This window comes from Colias philodice, chromosome 1 (genome assembly GCF_061535455.1).
Source record: "Colias philodice isolate Cphi_HAF_F1 chromosome 1, ilColPhil1 Martin Lab GWU primary, whole genome shotgun sequence".
In the NCBI taxonomy this organism is placed as follows: Eukaryota; Metazoa; Arthropoda; class Insecta; order Lepidoptera; family Pieridae; genus Colias; species Colias philodice.
The window spans coordinates 6,756,776-6,775,006 of NC_143086.1; the positions used below are offsets into that span (position 1 = coordinate 6,756,776).

An 18,231-nucleotide genomic window follows, 5' to 3' on the forward strand; every position below is an offset into this window, starting at 1 on the left:
ACGTTCATAATCCGATCCTTGAACGTTTTGTTGTAAGGTACTGTAAGATTAAGTCCACGTCTATGGATAATGTAAAACATAATAACAATGGTCGTCACCAGTTATAAATTATCTCAGTACCATATACCAATAAATGATACTGTTCAATTATCAAAAATATAAAAAAATGTTCAATTACGTACTGATGATGTTTGAAAACGTAGATGTCGGACTTGCATTTTGTGAATTTTTCATTCTAGTCTGACTAAAATCACACAGTATCTTTGTAATGTACTAGTAAGATTCTATTGGAAGGAGCAGTTATGTTCATTATAATTTTTATAAATAATACAGTCGGCGAAGTGTTGATTTGTTGAATTAAACTGTAAACATTGCATTGTTTGTTGTTACATTATTTATAATAGTATCTATGTTGTAAATTCAAAAATTCAAAAATGGTCAGCAAAAATAAATACTGTTGTAATATTTCTTACTTGAATGTAAAAACTAACTAACTAACGTAACGTCGACTGTACTTTATTTATTTAAGAAATTTTTTTATTGTTAAGTAAGTACACAGTACATAAAAAATCTAAATAGATTCGAAAGAAAATCAGGTTCTAAATAATACCGTAATATGTATACGTAATAATTGCTTTTCTTTTATAACTAATGTGCGTACTGCGTACTCCATTATCGAGGGTAAGGTAATAATATCATTGCCAATTTCTAACATTCACAATTTGCCATTAAGGCAGTACGACTTTGGACAAGATTAAACACGTGTTCTTTTATTAAATTATTATTAGGTACCTATCTAAGTTGTTTTTTCTAAAATCGGATTTTATGATTTTAGTATTTTTATAGGTAAGGATTTATAACACTTTAGGGCCGATTTTTCAATGCTTGGATATGGCTTGGATAAAACTTATCCGTCCAATAAAGTATTACACGATAATATTAAAATGTCACGTAAACTGTCAAATACGGGCAATTAGAATACGTTTTTATAATGGTAGTTTTACCTATACATTATTCGACGAATAAGTTTTATCCTAGCATCAATTGAAAAATCGGCCCTTAAACAATTATTTCATACCTAAGCTTAAATGAAACCATTTAAATGCTTTTTTTTAATTTAATGTGACGATAATTATTTTTGTATCATTTCTGCTTTTGCTTCTTTATGTCAAACACTCGAAAAAAAGTTAGTATTAAGTAAGAATTAATGAGAAGATATATTTAGAACACAGTAAGATTTCGATCGTGGTTCAGTAAAGCATTGAATTGTTACAAAATAGGTACATTTTGATTGCATCTGACGAGCAATACCGAGAAAGTACAACACAGCAGCAATATATTATATGTATCCGGACAAATTTTGCATCATATCACATGTTCATATGAATCCATTGATTCCAGATGAGTGATACTATAATCTGTACATAATATTATTTAATATCCCTTTTATGTAAGTTTTATTAATTGTTTATGGAGTGGTTTTAATTTAATAGAACAAGTGTTTTTATAAATGGTGTTTTTTTTATTTTATCCCCTCTTTCATCTTTGCTTTCGAATCAATACCTAATGGAAATTAGAAAAATGTTAATAACTTCAACATGGAGCTAACAAAAAAGTTCTGTGTGAGCATACATATTTTGCAATATTTGTACAAAAAATTGAAGTTTGGCGATTTGAAATGCAGGTTATTCAGAATTCAGAAATGTTATTCAGTTCTATGTTAAAAAGTTTTTTTCAGCAGTTAATGGATGCTTTTACTATATTTTGTAAAGGTGTAGCGAAGCGTTTCATTCATTCACCCCAAACATCTTAAAAGTAAGCTAGTCCACGAGCGGAGCAGCTCCTATTGGTGTTAGTGTGACGACTGCCTCGGCTATCCTATCTTACATTGAAATAATTTTTCAAATCGGATCCACAGTTCCTGAGATTAACGCGTTGAAACAAATTAACTCTTCAGCTCTATATAAGTATAGACTACAGATATATGAATGAAACTACCTATTTTATTTATACAGTATTCAATATCTATCTATGTCCTTATGCACCTTATTGGTCGAGAATAATATTGATGCAATCGATTATGTAACTTAGCTGGCTGTAAGGTGTCATATCTATAACTTTATACAATAGCTATATTTAACTAATAATTAAGAATATAAAAAAGTAGTATTCATCACAAAATTGATCCTGAGTCCAATTTACCAATGGTGAATTGGGAAATAAGCAAACAAAGTTAAATTTGTAAAATTTTATTATAAAAATTCTTAATTAAATATATTGAATGCGTGCTTACAAACAATTATAAAATATAAATACAAATACATCAAAAATAAAGTTCATTAGTAGAAAAACATTCTTATCTATGTTCAGTGGTAGATTTACAAGTTTGCTATGAATTTAAGCTATTAATTTTTTTTTGTGAAAGAAGTATAACCAAAGAGATAGAAAGAAAGAAAAGTACAGTAGAATGCCGATTATCCAAGAGCCTATTAACCCAATTTTGTGAAACTGGTCTTAAGTGTATATATATTATATAAAGTAAAATAAGCGTATATATATTAAATAAACTAAATAAAGTTGTGCGATACTTTGTTTCTCTTCATTACCACATGTTCAATAATCCCAATGGACCCCACCCCTAATTTATTTTGGATAATTAGGCATAAATAAATCTGCATGATTGCAGTTATAAGTTTCAGCCTACTTGTAAATCCACTACAGTCTTATTATATCTTAATTATTATTATAAAAAGTCTGGACGGATTAATTAAGATCATTATCAGAGAAATATATTAAGTCAAACTAGTTTCTATGCATAAGACACTTTCTGCTCATAAGCTTCATCCTCATCATTCCCATATGGTTCATCACTGAATGTTGTATGACGCAGCTTGCACCACTGCGCTCCATACCTTAGCATCAGGATAATGACAATTAAAACAAACAGGGAAAGGACTGCCACAGCTGGGTACAACATGAGAAATGCCATTTTTATAAATCGCTTTCTCTCTTATGTAGTTCAAGATATTCCTGTGATGAAGTTAAAGGTTGTCTTGATTTAGACGCAGCGACTTCGAAGTGTTTCTGGATTTCTTCATATGCTTGTGGGTAAGTATCCAAATTGGCTTTTATGGAGATGGTTTCAAGCTCAACTATGTCCAGTGGGGGCTGCTTGTGGGGTGTCGCTGACCAAATTGATATTATCCAACGATTTCCTGAAAAATACATTTAATTAGTCGTTTTTGTTTTTCGATTTAATTCACGATATTACTGCAGAACTAGGTTGCATACCTGTATGTCTATCAAGCCAATAATCGGAGTATCTTGAACAACAGCAAATGAAGTTCAGGATAAGTATTGATCCGAGAAGAACACAACAAATTGCTATCGTGATATAAAATGGTGTAAAATCACCGACTTTCGACCACGACTGCTGTGGGTAGGAAGCGAAAGTCTCGTTTCCTGTAAAGTAAGTTTCAGTTTCATATGCAGACATCTTATTACTAGGTACCTGCCGAAAAGAAAAATTTAGATTTAACCTTTTATTAAAAGGTTTTTATTAACAAAATGAAGTAAACAAAAAATTAATATTTTAGGGCGTGGTAAACAGTTACTTAGAATATGAGTGTACGCTCCAAAGAAAGGTTAATTTAATGAATATGTAAAAAATTTAAATAAGATATTATAGTTTTTTCACCTGAGCACGATGTAAATAAGGTCAATAAATTGGTTTTAAATTTTCATCTAATAACGATTTAACGACAGAGTTGCTACCATAGTTCGGTTGGTTCAGAAATCACTAATCAGATTGCAAACTGTACTAAAGTCAAGCCGGTCAAGCGTCAGGGGCCAGGGCTGCCAACTGTATCAACCACAGTATCAACAGCAATCAACAGCTAAACTCCGTTACAGACTATATATATATATATATCCGTTATAGTCTATGGTTTGTATGAAAACATTTTTTCAAATTCAAATTCAAATTATTTGTGATAGTATGCCCTTTATTAATTGATTCCCATGCATTGAAATTTAAGCGTTGACTGTAAGTTTCATATATTTGATACCTACTAACTTTCCGCCAGCGGCTTCGCCCGCGTAGTCAAAGAAAAACCCGCATAGTTCTCATTCCCGTAGGATTTCTGGAATGAAACCATGTCTTTTCTCAGGTCTCAACCTATCTGTGTAGTGTGTATGTTGAAAAAAATCCATGCAGCATTTTTTGAATTTAGCCTGAACATAGTTACTTACATACAGACAAATAGACAAAAATTCTAAAAACTATAATTTAGGCTTCGATGTCGATTATAGATAATGGCTCAAATATACTTTTAGAAAAACTATTCATTATTCAATGTTCAGTTTTGACTTTCCTACGATTTTGATTTTATTATGATAGGTACATACTAGCTTTCCACCCGCGGCATCGCCCGCGCAGTCAATGAAAAACCCGCATAGTTCCCGTTCCCGTGGGATTTCCGGGATAAAACTTATCCTATGTCCTTTCTCGGGTATCAAAATATCTCTATACCTACCAAATTTCATGCAAATTGATTCAGTAGTTAAGGCGTGATTGAGTAACAGACAGACAGACAGAGATACTTTCGCATTTATATTAGTATGGATTATAATATTATGATTATGTGGTTCAAGTTTCGATCTATGCATTTCAAATTTCTCGCACAGTTGATACCTACGAATCGGGTTTATCTTAAATCCGGTTCGAAATTATTTTGCTAATTTTTGTTAATAATTAGTCTGAAAGAACATAAAATAAGAACGTTTTGTTTTTTGCATAATAGTTAAGTACGTGTTATTTTTTATTATCATTCGTACTTTTGTGACTTTTTAACAGTTTCATTTTATAAAAAAAAGAAGGGTTGCACTCCGGGAGTGCCCGGCAGAAGTGAAAACTTGATCGTGTCCTGACGCGAGTTTAAGATTTTATACCCAACGCCGCTAAAGAAGTTTTCACTTCAAAAAAAAAAAACTTTCTCTTTCGTTTCTCAATACGTGCTCCACACACACGGCACACCTGACACTACTACATATTATATTACTTGCTCTGTGCCTGACACCACAGGCCACAGGCACCACAGGTGTCTAACGGGATGACTCACGCCATCTATTGAGATGATTAAAAAACCATCTCAACCAACATGAAACATTACTTCAATTTTTACAATATTGCAACCATTGCAACGAAATAACGCGGCTTTTGTTGTAGATACTTGATATTTAGTTTTATAACATTCAGATGCTTTATCAATGAGATTTTTTTAAAGAATAGAATAGAAATTCGATGGCGTGGGATGTCCCTTACATATATAACTAGCTGGACTCCGCGGTTTCACCCGCATTGCTCCGCTCCTGTTGGTCTTATCGTGTTGACATAATACCTATTAAAGCCTTCCTCGATAAATAGGCTATCTAACACCGAAAAATCAAACAAACAAAAAACTGTTCAACTTTATAATATTAGCATAAATTTCGTCAAAACCAGTTCAGTGGTTAAGGCTTGAAGAAGAGACAGAAATCTCACATTTATAATATTAGTAGGGTTAGATGGTAGAAACGTAACGAAATAAATGAATATTTACAATATATATGCATAAGTTATGTAGGTACCTACCTGCCATCGTTAATTAGTTGTAAAAAATAAAACAAAATCTTGTTTTTTATTATTTTTATTTGAAATTGAATATTTACATTTACAATAAATACAAGGGAATTAGAAAATACATACAATACAAAAATTATTACCTAAATTAAACATTGCCAAGTCCAAAGATTATTATTGTTATTCATTAAAATTATACGTTATTGTACCTTAGATGGTTTATTTAAATCACATGAATTATAAGCACCGAAGTTTAACAATTCTAAAGTTTAGGTATACTGATTTCTATTGAATTTATATATAAAACTATTCAATTCAGCAGTAATATATTTGGTTGTCAGTATTCTTTATGATTTTTTTAAATACCTACAACCTATATACCTATATTATACCTATATTACCTTTATTATTTTATACCTATTTTTTAATTGGAAGAAGGCATTTCAACTTTTGTCATTAAAATATTTTTCCTGTTAAGTTTCAAATTAATGTCCATTGATTGGCCTTAATATTATGTGAAGGTTAGGTTGTATTCAAGCAGTATGTTCATGTAGCTCGCAGATTATTCTTTACAGCTTCCGCTATATTAAATAATATACAACAAGTATGTATTTCTTATGGAAACTTTTAATAATTACATACACAATAATTACACAAAACAGAGAAATTAATATAGGTATATATGGTAATCAGGTTAGTGAAATATAATCAATCATCTGTTTCAAATCTGGGTAAGATAAAATTCCTATCGGCGTATAATTAATTGAGATGTTTATAAAAATCATACAATAATGTAATTATTTAACGAAGAAGATAAGTTTCTATGTTATTCGAAATAACATACCTACTTAATACAATTTACATTTACATTGTACTTGCTGTAATCACTGCAATTCAAATACATTTAGATAAACCTACCTACCTACATTCATCAGATCATTAAACCGTAATTTTTAAATTGGCCCCGCCATTTTTTTTGAGAAAGAAGCATATAAGTATAATTAATATACTTAGTTAAAGGACAATTCGACAAAAACTGCTGATAAGTTACAAGAGTCTTTAATATAATATTTTCGTTTCACTTTATATTCTAGTGACTCAACATGATACTTGATACAAAATTAAAAATTGTATGTATTAGCTTAAATTTAAAATTCGCGCGATTAAAATATTCGCACATATTTTTATTTTGTTAATAATGTAATTATCTTTGTTGCATATTTATTGTAGACCTGAAAAAAAGGAATACGATAAGTACATATAATACGATACGATAAGTACTACCAATAATTAATATAAAACGTTACAGAATACTTTTTCGTTGTAAATTATCTAAATTGCGTATAATATATTTTTTAAGAATGTAACTACATCCTTATTCTTTTTTAAATTATTATTTGTAAACTAGTAATTATATTTAGGTGTAAATAATAATTATAGTAGGATGTTACCCATCGCTGCTTTCTCTCCCAGGCCAAGATGAATGTCCATCCAAAGTTCTGTTAACTGTAAATGGAATTTTATTGTGACAATCTATATACAAACAAAACAACTTTATTTTATTTTACAAGTCGCAGCTTTCAGATTTAAAACGCATCAAATTCGCTTTGCATAAATCATTCGCATTCACAAATTCTATAGGTACCTACCTATTTGTATGAAAAATCGCAACGTAAAATGTAAAAAACAACGCATATAAAAGAATGTCTTACAATTTTTCTTGTCCGAGATACGGTTTCTTCGACGATCCCTCGCCGTGGAGGGTTTTGAACGAACTAAGCTTTCGATTATTTCTTCAACAGCTGATATGTCACCACTTAAACAATACAAAAAAAGAATTAGTATATTTTCCAATCACTACAGAATATGCTTTATGTGAAAAACCACAGTGAAAACCAATGAAAATGAAAGTAACCAAAAAGGTATTATTTTTACTAGAGTTAATAACTATATTATTAATTAAAGGAATTCAGTTCAGAACTCACTTTACTAGTATTTTTTTATTAGTACAGGGCTGGCTTTTGCGACGACCTTCTGTGAGTATGTCGGTGTCTGCATCAGTCTTGAGAAGTTCTTTCAGTGCATTGTCAGCCGTGTGGTCACCGCCTTTAGTTGAATACTTTCCAATCTATAACAAGGTTAGACTTTTGACTGCATGTTAAAGAAGATAATTTAGTTATACATCTAACTATTCAAAATATTAGGTATATTCTACAGTCACACTTATATCACAATGTATTATAATTATTTATTAAAATTTCAAACATTGTGAAATATCATAACAATTTGCAGTCAGTCGCGGCTTATCGTCATATCGTGATACATATTATTATTTCTTTTACGCGCATTAATGGTGAAGGATATTATAAAAGAAGTTTCCCATATTAAATTGCTATTTATTGTTGTGGATAATTATTGCGCAAGCGAGTGCCTTACATCTATAATCATTTTGCCTCTCGTCTTATTTCTCTCTCTGTGGTTGGCTCTCTTTTCTAATTGTTGTAACACTCGTTCTCTAGTTGTTCTGTATTCCAAAGCGAATTCAGCTATAACTTTAAGGAATTCTGATGGCCTAGTTTTTGGTATGTCTGCTGGTGGTACCCCGAGGTACAATAGGAACTTATTGTATCTGTAATATGAACAAAATGAGAAAATCAATATAGTACAGATTTTTTTTTAAATATCATATAGGCTGATAAAATTTAATCCTTAATAATCTTACCTACTCATCACCCTCTTTTTTATTAAAGTTAGCAAAATGATACGCTCAGCGGCGTCAGTTATGAAGTCATTGATTTTAGTTTTGTAAATTTGTGTTCCGTCGTGTTTGGCAACTTTTTTCATGTGGTCCCATGACGCCTTACAGTCTGCTTCTAATTTAAGAAGGTTGTTACTTAACACGTCAAAGTCCACTTTTGATGCACGAATAACAGGACCGACCTAATAAAGAAACATGGATTTAGAAACATATAAACCAATAATTATAACCGGGACGCATAAACCCACTACAAATATAAATCTTTTTTACCTCGCTAAAGAAATCTGTCGTGTCCGAGAATTTTTCTTTGATCATCTCACAAATGTGATATAACAACGGATGCTTATGAACTGTATCCTTGACTTCCATAACCTTGGACAAATATTCGAGGCGGAAACCTTTAACTTGGCTACCATTTAAGAAGCTACCGACAGATCGTAACGTAGAAAGAATGACTTTGAATGTTCGGTTTGCTTTTAATAATTCAATTCCTTGCTTCAGATCCATAAGGGGTTCAGCAATTTCTTTCTGTGGACAAAATGGTGGTGTGACATTGAATATTAATCACGAATCACATACATATTGATATGCAAGAGAAAATTTATAGAATTCATAAGAATCTGGTATTTTTTTTTAATTACCTCTAAATTATCAAAGTCAAGTTTAAAAACCCATAGCTTAAGCCTTGATGGCAATTCATTTATCGAAGCGAGTGTAAGTAGGAACTGTTCTGCACTCCCAAGAGGCAGATCTGGATTGGCGTACTGAAAATATATTGTAAAGTTTAAAAGAGTTAGTTCAACGAAAATATATTATAGATAATATGAGGTGTATTCTTCCAGTAGGGAATACAATGTTACCTGTGCTTCTTGAATTTTTACTTTTTCTTCTTCAGTGGGAAGCATTGTCAGTAACTTCTCTATTCCCTCTCTTCCTATGACAGTTGCGTCCATTTTCATTATTGCAGCTTTAATGGTTTGTGGCGTTGGAAGCTTTTTCATTGCAATATTTATAGCATTTGACCGTTTAGCATCTAGTATGAGATTCCTCTTTGGCTCCATTAATTTCTATAGATGTAAAAAAAGTAAGAGATTCAATAAAACGCGCATTACAAACGAAACACAAAATGGAAATCGTTGTCGTACTTACCTCCTATGTATTGGCCACACCAGATTGAGGATGATCATGAAAAACAAAAAGAAATGTTTAGTAGTCATTCAATAAATTGGATTTGACAAGAAAAACAAAAAAAAATACTGGACTATTTAGTACCTTGATTATCAGATCATTTGTTCGCGATTCAAAAAGATGTTCCAACATTGCGGTATCTAAGTTCACTTCTGGAAGGTCATCCCAAATAAACCCACCTACTTTTTCTCTGACAGTTGTAGGGAAGGGGGTCTCTTGGATTTCACGCCAGAATAATTTAACAGTTTTCTTATTTTTCCTAATTGTTGACGTATCGGAGTCACTTAATAACTCAGCTGGAAGAGATTGATTGTGGAGCTTTTTGGTTTTTGTCAAAGTCGGGAAATATCCAGGAAGAGGCGGTGGTACGCCAACGGAGGGAAGCATCGAAGGAGGTGGTGGAGGTGGTCCATTTGCTGCATTCACAGCCGGTGACATCATATCGTCGTCCGAATCTTGACGCAAATCAGAGAAATCCAGATCACATAAGTGAAATTCTCGATTGAGACAACCTTTTTTCAGCTCTTCCCAGTGGAGATCATTTTCGGACACTTTAATTTCGTGTAATTTAGGACTCTTTTCTATTGTTGGACTTTTAATTATTTCTGTAAGGAAAATAAAAGTATAAAATTTTTACATCATATTCTGGGGACATAAAATATTAAAAAAGTTTAAGTAGGCTTTACCTTTGGATTGAGATTTAGCCAATTCTTCTTTAGCCTTTGAAACTATACCAGCCATATCAGATACTCGTATTGGTTTGTCTTCCGGAACATGGCTTATAGGGCTCGTTAGCCTTTGCGCCAAATCTTTGATGCTATGTTCTCTATTTAAAATAATTCCTCTATCAGGTTTTTCTGGATTAATATCGAGTTGTTTTTGGCGAATAACTGCCAGTGCATCACAGGCGTTGACACTGTGACCTAAAGTACCATTTTGTATCCTTTGTTTTAGACCGGAAGTATATCTTTGGTTTCCTGACAAAAAATGTAACTTTTAGGACCAAGAATTTTTATGAGAACTATAAAATAACATTAATTGGTAATAAAAATATGATGCTTTAAATGAGTTACAAAATATAATGCTGATATTAGTGGGTTAGATAATGAACAAACCATTAATTAAAACATCCGGTGGATTAGACAGTTTTGTAGTTTTATTACTATATCCTTTGTCTTCTTCTTTGTGACCATTGAGGCCATTGCAATATCCATTCAGTCCACCATTCACCCCTAGGTGTTTGCCGTTCATATTAGAGTAAATGTTATTACTATTATTAGTATCCTTTTCATTGTTAATTCCATTTATTTTCTCTTCCTTTTTAATACCAAATAGTCCATTATAAATATCATTTGAATGATTGAGTAATTCTTCTTGTTGAATAATGTGGTGAGCTTGTCGGGCAAATCTGTCCCTTCGTTTTCTTAAAGCTGTACTCAGTTCTATGTTTTCTTTTTCTTTCAATGAGGTAAGGTTAGGAGATCGAACATTGTTAGTGATTGAAATTTTCTTTTCAGTTTCCTTACTGGACATGATGGCTTGTTTGGCTGTTGTTAGTAAAATGGCAAAATGTTTAGATCATGAAGCAAATGCAAAAACGAACACAACATTAAATGCTAAAGATTTACTGAAAGTCTAAGTAGAGAATAGAGTCGAATTTTTATGAATAAAACAAGAAAAAAATATATGGTTTAAGTAATTTCTATAAAAACATGTTGAATTTAAATGAAGGTAAAAATAGGATATATTTCTAGGCATTATTCGACGAAAAATTAGACTAAATTCTCCATAGTTATTTGTATAGCGTTAGGAAAAAAGTAAAAACTCAACGCGCACAATTCAAATCTTAATCATGCTTATAATATAGTTATTGCGTCACAATAAATTCTAGGTAACTTGTTACTACGATGTCTGGATGATATACCTTTTTCCTTTATCTGGTATTTTTTAGATTTTCTTGTTTCGGTGCTGGGCAGATTAATATTTCGTCTTCTCATGGATTTAATTATAGAATCGTCTAATTGTCTGAAACAAAATATGTACATTTAAAGACATTTATAATCAAGTAAAAATACTGATAGCCATATATTATTATCTGGATTAATCGGAGCACATTTATATAAATATCTATATTTTGTGTAAAAATTTGCTTAAATTTTTTTTTCAATAAATTCAAATATAAGTGTAATTAACTTAAAAAATATAACTTACTTAATCGCTGTATCGGTATCATCACCATCTTCGTACATCAAAACTGCTTCGAAAATTTGCAATTGTCGTAACAAATCTAAATCCGTCCCTTGCTTGGACATGTACAAATGGATAATATCATCTATCCCTTGATCTTGAAGAGTATCGACTTGATCATAATACATATTCTTATCTGGTATATTTATTAGACATATGTTTATTAAATTCGTTGCGCATATTAGAAGTTCAGTATCAGAAGCATCGAAATCTTGGAGTATTTTTATAATATTATACCAAGCGGGCCTGCCGTTTGATTTATCAACGAAGTTTATAGCATCGATGAGGAGAAGGCTGTTGGTCTCGGTGTATTCCACAAATATTGACAATAATTTTAAAGTTGTTTTTACAACGTGTCTGAAATTGCTTGCTGTTAAGGAATACAACCACTGGATACAACCCTTATGGTCCATCACACCATGCATACCATCTACATAAATAAGAATCTGTAAAATAGATATATAGTAAATTAGGATCGACTATCTACTGGAAGAGATAATATAATTTATAATAATAAAACATATTATTACATCGGCCACGGTCTGCCCAGGTTATGCCTGGCCAGTCTGTTTAGTCAGTCAATTTAACTCTCTCAAGGTCGCCACGTAATGGAGTCATATTCGGGAGTTTCATGAGAGACAGAGACTTTTAATAATCTTTACCTGTCCAATTACACGCAGTATGTAATCAAGGTACGTCGGATCCTCTTTCGCGCTGATCTGCATGAGGCAGTCCAGTCCGTCGTTTGCGACGAACTCATGGACCAGGTCCTTTTCGGATTTGAGCATCTGTTTGACAGTGAAGAGTGCCTTACGCAGCTCCTTCCCTTGAGAGTGTAGAAGCCTCTCTGAAATTATGTATTAAAATTTAACATTCTATTGAATAATTAAAAAATCTGTCCATTTTTATCCACTGACTTTTTGGAATCTGGTTATAGAGCTATACGAAAGAACGAAACTTATCGAATCAATCTAAAGCTATAGATTTTTATAGTCAGAGTCAATTTTGTTATGGTTGCAATAAAGAACAAACCAAACCATGATTTTGAACTCGAAAAATTATTCTGCACATTTTGTTGATGCGTACCACATGTGTGTGGTATACATAATATTATTATTAGCTACCCCTTTTAATATAAATGAAAACTACTACTTAAGCATACGTATAAAATTATTTTTTATATCTTACCAATAATTGCGTGTACTTTGACCGACAGCTGGGTGCGTAGAACCAAGGCATTTTTGCGGCTGCAATTAAAAAAGTTGGATCAAATCTTCATGTTTATAAAAAAGATGGTATAAAATTACCTACAGAATGAAAGGTTTGTGGAATTTTCTCCACGAACCCCTTCCAATATTTTGCAAAAATTATAGGATACCTAATACTTAAACACAGATGCATATTATGTAGTTTGTTTTTTTATATTATTTATTCATATATTTTTTATCGCAATCTTATTATCTAAGGTAATTGATAAATATCGTCTATTATTTATATTAATTATTTATCAATTACCTTAGTCTTAAAAAAATACTTTCTTCTATAAATATAATAGATATAGATATTAGGTATATGATTAAAAAAAACTTACAGTTCCTCTAAATCAATAAATATATCGAATTCTTTCCAATCCGATTGTTCATCACTTTCTTCGTCCAGGATGAAAGAATTTAAATTCAATGCAATAATTTAATATTTATTTTGGATTTTTATTTTACTAACTGTGCTGATGTGTATTTTCTGCGGGTGCAACTGCTCGTGTGAAGAGTTCAAAAAAAAACAACAATTCTCTCAATCATTTTACCTTACCCACTATCGCATTCATATACAGCATGTTATGTTTTGAACCATACGTATAATGCACTAGGAATTTCTTTAATATGTATAATAATCGTTGCCTTTATTTGTAACAAATATATTGTCATATACGATGTTTTGATATCTGAAAATCTTATGTTATGATTGGAAGTAATGATCAAGTAGTAGTCAATTGTAGTTTAAAAGTATTTTACGATTTATACGATTTACTTGGTTCCTAGTACAGTGGCGAAAACACTTTCATAATTATTATAACGTTTTGTCTACGAAAAATCCTAAATATACAAAATTAATTAAAACCACCTGTGTATTAACCATCATAGTGCAAGTTCATTGTTGAAGTCGTTATACGTTTTTGCCTTAGATTCGTCTTCATTGCGAATGAAATGGCGTGCAAAAAATGTCACATAAACAATTACAGTTTCGCCGGCAGCGCTAGTCAGTGCATTTTCTAGACTTTCCATATTACCCACTGCGATATTACGCTAATTAACGAATACAATAAACATCCATAGCGTGTCTGGCGCGTAGGTAAATAGTGGGTGATCGTAGTAAGAAGACATAAAGGACTACTTTCTTCAGTACAAGAGTTATATAATAACGTAGTTCTACACACTGTACACTCACTTTGTATGTGTATTGTGTAGATGTATATCTTTAGAAACGCCATGAAAATATTTTTTTACGCAAGAATTTTATTTTACCAAAAATCTGGCAAAATAATTGGTAAATGATATGATGTGTGCGAAGTTTGGTACCTTGAGACACTAGACTCTAATTATTAGCATTATCAGAATAATTAATTTTGTTATAAATTTTATTTAAAACACCCTTCCTGAAAGGGAACATGTTGTATGTAATAATTTAGAGGCGATTATATTTTATTGCGGCGTGGGGACTATGATGCATTGATTGTTTGATGGGAGGGTGACGAGGAAATATTTAAACTGAGTGTTAGGGACGTTGGGACACTTCTATTGCACTTTTACGAACTACGTCATAAGCTATTACCTTGAGGCAACCAAAATATATCCCAAAAAATAATTTTAAAATCTAAATTAGGTAAATAAATCTCTTATAACTATAGTACCTTTCTTGTAAGCCCTCCAACTCTTCATCTTGTTCGCCCAGTGTTGAGTCAAGGTCCAAGTAAGGTCCGTAGTCACCGTCTTTGAAGACTTGGAGTGTGGCATCATCCAACTGCAATAATACAACTTTTTATTACAACGCCATCTATGAAAACATGTTAGAATTGAATTAACAAACAATTGATGGTAGTAATTGTGTGACACTATTAGAGATGGAAGCATTGTTAATAAAATACCTTCAATATAGTCCTATAACTGTATACCTAGTATATGCACTACGTACACTGGGGTAGATCCCTTTAAAAATAATAAAAAGTGCAAAAAAATCGCAGTCGGATGAAACCCATTAGAAAAGGAGGGGAATATGATGAAAATTAAAGGAAAAATAAATTACGGTCAATCCGAGTTCGGGAAGTGGGAGGGGGGAGCTTTTAAGAGAAAAAAATGGTTTCTCTCGATTTCCGACAAAACTACAAGTCCTACGGAAAAAAGTTCAATGGCAAAGTTGTAGGTAATAAAAAAATCTACAACTTTTGTATTGACAATTTTTTCACATAACCTCAAAATTAAGGTGAAAAATTCAAAAAACCAAGTTTTTGGTTTTTTATTTTTAACTACTTCAAAATTTTTTTTTTCTACGACATTTGGTAGAAACTTGCTTTATTATGTCCCAAATACACTGTAATTTATTTGATTGAAAATATTTATTTTTTCGCCTTATTTTGAATTAATACCAAAAAAACAACCTAATTTTCAATCGAAAAGTCACCCGTCAAAATATCAGCTTTTTTCAAAAACTTTGGGAGCCTTTTATTCATCAAAATCTCTACTTTTATATGGTGTAAAAAAAATAAACCTTACCATAGTAAATGTTCTCAGGAAATGCTTACAAACAGTGTCATAATTAGCTTTTACTAAATCAGGCACACTTCTCGAACTCTATATCTTCTCTTGTATCGGCTTTTCGGTAATATTTCAAAAGAAAAATAATTATCTGTTCTAAGTATAATATTTTACAGCATATTCAAGAGCAAAATGATGTCGATAAAAACATTTCAGGTAGTTTGAGAAGTGTGCCTGATTTAGTAAAAGCTCATTTTCACACTGTTTGTATGCATTTTCTGAGAACATTTACTATGGTAATGTTTATTTTTTTTACACCATATGAAATTAGAGATTTCAATGAATAAAAGGCTCCCCAAGTTTTTGAAAAAAGCTGATATTTTGACGGGTGACTTTTCGATTGAAAATTAGGTTGTTTTTTTGGTATTAATTCAAAATAAGGCGAAAAAATAAATATTTTCAGTCAAATAAATTACAGTGTATTTGGGACATAATAAAGCAAGTTTCCACCAAATTTCGTAGAAAAAAAATAAATTTTGAAGTAGATAAAAATAAAAAACCAAAAACTTGGTTTTTTGAATTTTTCACCTAAATTTTGAGGTTATGTGAAAAAATTGTCAATACAAAAGTTGTAGATCTTTTTATTATCTACAACTTTGCCATTGAACTTTTTTCCGTAGGACTTGTAGTTTTGTCGGAAATCAAGAGAAACCATTTTTTTCTCTTAAAAGCTCCCCCCTCCCTTTTCCCGAACTCGGATTGACCGTAATTTATTTTTCCTTTAATTTTCATCATATTCCCCTCCTTTTCTAATGGGTTTCATCCGACTGCGATTTTTTTTTGTTCAAAAATTATCTACTCTAGTCTATACGACACTAAAGAAATAAAATACTTAACGAACTTATACGAACTACGCCTAACTGAAACTCTACAATATAGAGTACCTACTAATTATTATTATTAAAAGATGATTTTCGCCCTGTGTTTTCGCCTTGAAGTACCTAATTTTTAAATTGCTTGAAGTTATTAAATTAAAGGCAGATTTTTTATTTTTTATTTTATGGTGCACATCTAAAGCGAACTATAACTTATCATATTGATATTTACCAGACTCTACATTGTCACAGTGTGACAATATATGGTCCTGTAATGTATAAAAATAAAATTTAAAAATGAATTTATATCCCTACATAACTATAAACAATTAAAAGTCTTGTTTAAAAAAAAATGTTCTTTAAACAATTAAAAGTCGTGAATGTGAGAAAGCATGGAGAAGGACTCAGAATTGGCGAGTTGCCAGATCGGTAGTTTGGAAACTGGAGCGTCACTTGAAATAGTTCCATCTTACCGGGAATTCTGGACTGAATTTACTCCAAATAACTGATAGTTAACTATTAATTATATGGGATACGGGTCTGTTCGCAGGGAATAAACCCTATTTAGTACAGGCGGGTCGTAAAAGCAGGTCGTAGCAATGTAGCATATTTTTTTTCGTTTAGAATAAACTTAGTACCTAATCAATAAATAGCTAATGCAAACTGCGTAAAGGAATGCATTTCATGTTAAATTCGTATTTACTTGTACTTGCAAGATATTATCTTCATAAAATATTTTATTTTGTCATACATAAAATATGTTATGAACAATATGTATAATATTTTTCACGATCTTAAAACTTATTTCAATATTGAAAACTAAGATAATTTCCAGACTTCCTACTTAAGGTAAATACATACGATATAATATTGACATTTAATTAGCTGATGATGGTCATTAGCGTAGGATTCCGCAGTTAATTACATTTAAATGTCAGAAAACAACGATTTTGATAAGATTATTATATCTGGGATTAAATTAAATTTACATCGTTCAGTATAAAATATATTTCAACTAGTCTTTTTGGAGGCCATCTTCTCCTTTGACATATATCAATTAATCTATTCAAACGATTAATCATCTATAACTTAAGTACTACAATTTACTGGAACATAAATCCATACTAATATCATGGACTAATAAATATTTGTCTATGCTAATATTATAAATGCGAAAGTAACTGTCTGTCTGTTACTCAATCACGCCTAAACTACTGAACCAATTTTCATGAAATTTGGTATGGAGATATATTGCTACCCGAGAAAGGACATAGGCTACTTTTTATCCCGGGAAAATAACACAATCCCGGAAATCCCACGGGAACGGAAACTATGCGGGTTTTTCTTTGACTGCGCGGGCGAAGCCGCGGGCGGAAACCTAGTATTATATAATTCCTACCATATAATTTAATTATAGCAAAAAGAGAGATTATTCTAAAAACATTTAGCTTACATTCTAATATACTTTTAATATTACCTTTGTAGGTAACACCGAGTACCCCGTCATAGTATTTTCCGCTAAATTTCTAAAGATCACTGAAAACGTTAATTAATTCTTAATGGCTAGATAACGTTATATAAATAATTTAACCCGCAGTCATAGTAGTTAAGTAAATACTTTGTTGACGTTTTATTGGAACACAGATATTTTAATTATGTGCATCACGTTTTATCAGGTATTTACTGGTATTTACATTTCCAGATTTGATAGTTTCGTGATAATCTACAAGCGTTTTTTATTTTTTTAACCGACTTAAAAAAAGGTGGAGGTTCTCAATTCGGCCGGTATATTTT

At 31.4% G+C, this 18,231-nt stretch overlaps 3 protein-coding genes across 3 annotated transcripts in view; all 3 read right to left on the minus strand.

Moving 5' to 3' along the window:
- Positions 1 to 2,527: 2,527 nt before the first annotated feature.
- On the minus strand, positions 2,528 to 2,989 carry wrm2 (wurmchen 2 transmembrane micropeptide). The gene has a single exon (XM_089711070.1). The coding sequence runs from the start codon at positions 2,987 to 2,989 to the stop codon at positions 2,810 to 2,812; it is 180 nt and encodes a 59-aa protein (XP_089567196.1). The 3' UTR covers positions 2,528 to 2,809.
- Positions 2,990 to 2,991: 2 nt separating this feature from the next.
- Positions 2,992 to 3,820, minus strand: wrm1 (wurmchen 1 transmembrane protein). Its single transcript, XM_089710986.1, has 3 exons — positions 3,698 to 3,820; positions 3,292 to 3,511; positions 2,992 to 3,215 (listed from the first exon to the last, which is right to left on the minus strand). Exons 2-3 carry the CDS (start codon positions 3,494 to 3,496, stop codon positions 2,992 to 2,994), a joined length of 429 nt encoding a protein of 142 aa, XP_089567112.1. The 5' UTR covers positions 3,497 to 3,511; positions 3,698 to 3,820.
- A 2,258-nt stretch (positions 3,821 to 6,078) lies between these two features.
- Fhos (Formin homology 2 domain containing) overlaps positions 6,079 to 18,231 on the minus strand; it is a 47,307-nt gene continuing 35,154 nt past the window's right edge. The window contains exons 5-22 of the mRNA XM_089711174.1: positions 14,722 to 14,831; positions 13,002 to 13,060; positions 12,476 to 12,660; positions 11,778 to 12,259; positions 11,491 to 11,591; positions 10,682 to 11,113; positions 10,253 to 10,543; positions 9,651 to 10,171; positions 9,528 to 9,530; positions 9,239 to 9,445; positions 9,020 to 9,142; positions 8,649 to 8,906; positions 8,343 to 8,560; positions 8,057 to 8,249; positions 7,606 to 7,748; positions 7,333 to 7,436; positions 7,072 to 7,126; positions 6,079 to 6,852 (exon numbers count right to left, since the gene is read on the minus strand). Coding sequence (XP_089567300.1) covers positions 6,825 to 6,852; positions 7,072 to 7,126; positions 7,333 to 7,436; positions 7,606 to 7,748; positions 8,057 to 8,249; positions 8,343 to 8,560; positions 8,649 to 8,906; positions 9,020 to 9,142; positions 9,239 to 9,445; positions 9,528 to 9,530; positions 9,651 to 10,171; positions 10,253 to 10,543; positions 10,682 to 11,113; positions 11,491 to 11,591; positions 11,778 to 12,259; positions 12,476 to 12,660; positions 13,002 to 13,060; positions 14,722 to 14,831 — 3,513 coding nt within the window. The 3' untranslated portion in view covers positions 6,079 to 6,824. The remainder of the gene's footprint in view (positions 6,853 to 7,071; positions 7,127 to 7,332; positions 7,437 to 7,605; positions 7,749 to 8,056; positions 8,250 to 8,342; positions 8,561 to 8,648; positions 8,907 to 9,019; positions 9,143 to 9,238; positions 9,446 to 9,527; positions 9,531 to 9,650; positions 10,172 to 10,252; positions 10,544 to 10,681; positions 11,114 to 11,490; positions 11,592 to 11,777; positions 12,260 to 12,475; positions 12,661 to 13,001; positions 13,061 to 14,721; positions 14,832 to 18,231) is intronic.

Excerpts from the sequence above, each read along its gene's own strand:
- wrm2 (XM_089711070.1), bottom strand. The coding sequence starts at position 2,989 with ATGGCATTTCTCATGTTGTACCCAGCTGTGGCAGTCCTTTCCCTGTTT.
- wrm1 (XM_089710986.1), bottom strand. The coding sequence starts at position 3,496 with ATGTCTGCATATGAAACTGAAACTTACTTTACAGGAAACGAGACTTTC. Across the intron at positions 3,216-3,291 it reads TTGGCTTGATAGACATACAG|GAAATCGTTGGATAATATCA; the intron begins GTATGCAACCTA and ends TGTATTTTTCAG.